We start from the raw sequence: 2,489 nt of genomic DNA, 5'->3' as shown, positions 1-2,489 counted from the left end.
ACTCACTACATCTATAGGTGTACTTTTATTTTTTTCTATAGCTGTATTTTGCATATATTTAAACAAGTAAAGAATATGATATCCAGTTTATGCCATGTGAATCATCCAAAAACATGAATTAAACTAAAACAAAAAAAGCTAAACATACAAAATATGTAGAGAAAAATAATTACGCAAACAATAATTTAGGAGTTAAAAACATTTATGTTATTTTAACTGCTTACCCGAAGCTTTAATGGGGCGACATTCTTCTGAGTTCCACTCCAAAGTTCCTGTACTAAATCCCCATAGCATTTAGCCATATGCCCCTTCATACCAATGGGATTTGTCCTAGAAGTTTTGAAAGGAAAATTTGTTGCCAAAGATTCTAATCAATAAAAATCATGTGGGCATAAAAATGCCTAGTTATCTGTTTTCTCACATCAAAACATCTTTTTAAAATAAGAGACTTATCCCCTGGCCCTTATTTAATACTAAATAGAGAAAATAAGGTAAGACTTTTCTTTACCATGGTAAAGAAAGAGGAAATTCAAGTAATACTGAGTTCATATAATTATAAAAAGTTAAGAGGCCAATAACTCAAGAAAGATTACCTGTTCAGTTCATAAAGATGTCTCCCTGAGATAAAATACTGTGTCAGTGGCTGTGTGTTACTAACACACTGGATGCTTGAATTCATGAAGCATGTGTTTCCCAGGTTACTCAGACCTGTGGCTCCCTTTTCTGTGGGAACTGGAACAAACAATATGAGAACCGAAGTCCAACTGTAGTAAAATGTCATAGACCAGTTACTTATATTCGATGCAACATTTTTATGACTTTTTAGATCAGCTAAATGAAGCTAATATTTCTCTATTTAGTCTTGCAATGCTGAAGTAGAGGAGTGTCACTGGCAATCCTGACAATCCATGCTCATTTGTAATCTAGAAGCAGCAATGATTCTCTATAATTGCTATAGCTGTTTGTTTTGTTTTTTTAAAATTCAAACAATTCTCTACTAGTGTTCTCTTTATTTTTATATTTTAAAATTTATCCTTTTGTTTAAAATATTACAGATGTCCTGTTCCCCCCTCTTTGGCCTCCTCCACCCCCTAGTATTATGTTTTTAAAAATATATAATTAGCCGTTTAGAACATAGAATTGTTCTTTATATCTACTTACACACACACACACACACACACACATTAGATTTTTCTTAGGCTATCTTTGAGAATGAACTGTTGGACCTATGAGGGCTGTATCCTTTGCTTTGCATTTTTTATGGAAGCATTTTGCTCCCCTAGCTAGGTCATAAAAGGCTTTTTGGTCAAGGTGCTATAAATCCTATCATTACTGGCCAAACAGTGCATGTCTTGAGTTGAAAAAATTTGGGGTTGGAAAAATACTGGTATTAAAAATACTGGCCCTTAAGACACCCTTGATAAGATGGGAAGGCAGAAGAAAAAGTTAGAGAGTTCCAAAAACGGTGGAAATTTTTTTTTTTAATATTTTATTGATTTTTTACAGAGAGGAAGGGAGAGAGATAGAGAGCTAGAAACATCGATCAGCTGCCTCCTGCACATCTCCCACTGGGGATGTGCCCGCAACCCAGGTACATGCCCTTGACCGGAATCGAACCTGGGACCTTTCAGTCCGCAGGCCGACGCTCTATCCACTGAGCCAAACCGGTTTCGGCAACGGTGGAAATTTTTAAAAGTTATCTATATATATAAAAGCCTAAGCGACCGAACGACCAAACAATCGGTCACTATGAGGCGCACTGACCACCAGGGGACAGACACTCAATGCACAGGATTGGGCTTCCTCCTGTCTAGATCAGGCCTGCAGGGATCGGGCTCCCTCCTGTCTGGATCAGGCTGAAACCAGCTATCTGACATCCCCTGAGGGGTCCCAGATTGTGAGGGCACAGGCCAGGCTGGATTTGTGCACTGGGACTAGTTTAAATATAAGGAAACTTGTTCATCTTACTGCAATTTTGTAAATTATATCTTTGTAAGTGGTAGTAATATATTTACATTTTTCTCCCTGCATGATCCCTCCAGAAATTGGAAACTCTTAATGACTACCTGCACCATGATTAAAAAGGCCCTCATCTTCTTTACCTGGTTCATCTTGACTGTGACTTTCCCTGCATCATTCCCACACAACATCAATGACCTAGACATTAATACAGACCAAGAGTCAACCACTGCCCTAGACTTGACCACTGATGTGTATTTGGATAGCATCTTGGATTTTGATTTCTTTACTGATGTGAAATTAAACACCAGCTTTAAAACACACACACACACACACACACACACTAGAGGCCCGGTGCACAAAAATTTGTGCACTTGTGGGGTGGGGAATCCCTCAGCCCGGCCTGTGCCCTCTTGCAGTCTGGGACCCCACAGGGGATGACCACCTGCTGGCTTAGGCCTGCTCCCTGGGGGGATTGGGCCTAAGCTGGCAGTCAGACATCCCTCTGGCAGCCCGGGAGCCTTTGGGGG

The 2,489-nt window shown here is 39.6% G+C and overlaps 1 protein-coding gene across 6 annotated transcripts in view; it reads right to left on the bottom strand.

The window, feature by feature from the left end:
* Nucleotides 1–2,489, bottom strand: part of USP32 (ubiquitin specific peptidase 32) — a 123,226-nt gene that overhangs the window by 31,344 nt on the left and 89,393 nt on the right. For all 6 annotated transcript variants that reach the window (XM_006756163.2, XM_006756165.2, XM_015559066.1 and 3 more), the window contains 2 exons: nucleotides 594–732; nucleotides 225–330 (listed from right to left, as the gene is read on the bottom strand). In XM_006756163.2, coding sequence (XP_006756226.2) covers nucleotides 225–330; nucleotides 594–732 — 245 coding nt within the window. The remainder of the gene's footprint in view (nucleotides 1–224; nucleotides 331–593; nucleotides 733–2,489) is intronic.

This window comes from Myotis davidii, unplaced genomic scaffold (assembly GCF_000327345.1).
Source record: "Myotis davidii unplaced genomic scaffold, ASM32734v1 scaffold993, whole genome shotgun sequence".
NCBI classification, from domain to species: domain Eukaryota; kingdom Metazoa; phylum Chordata; class Mammalia; order Chiroptera; family Vespertilionidae; genus Myotis; species Myotis davidii.
This window is presented reverse-complemented; position numbering and strand designations above follow the sequence as displayed.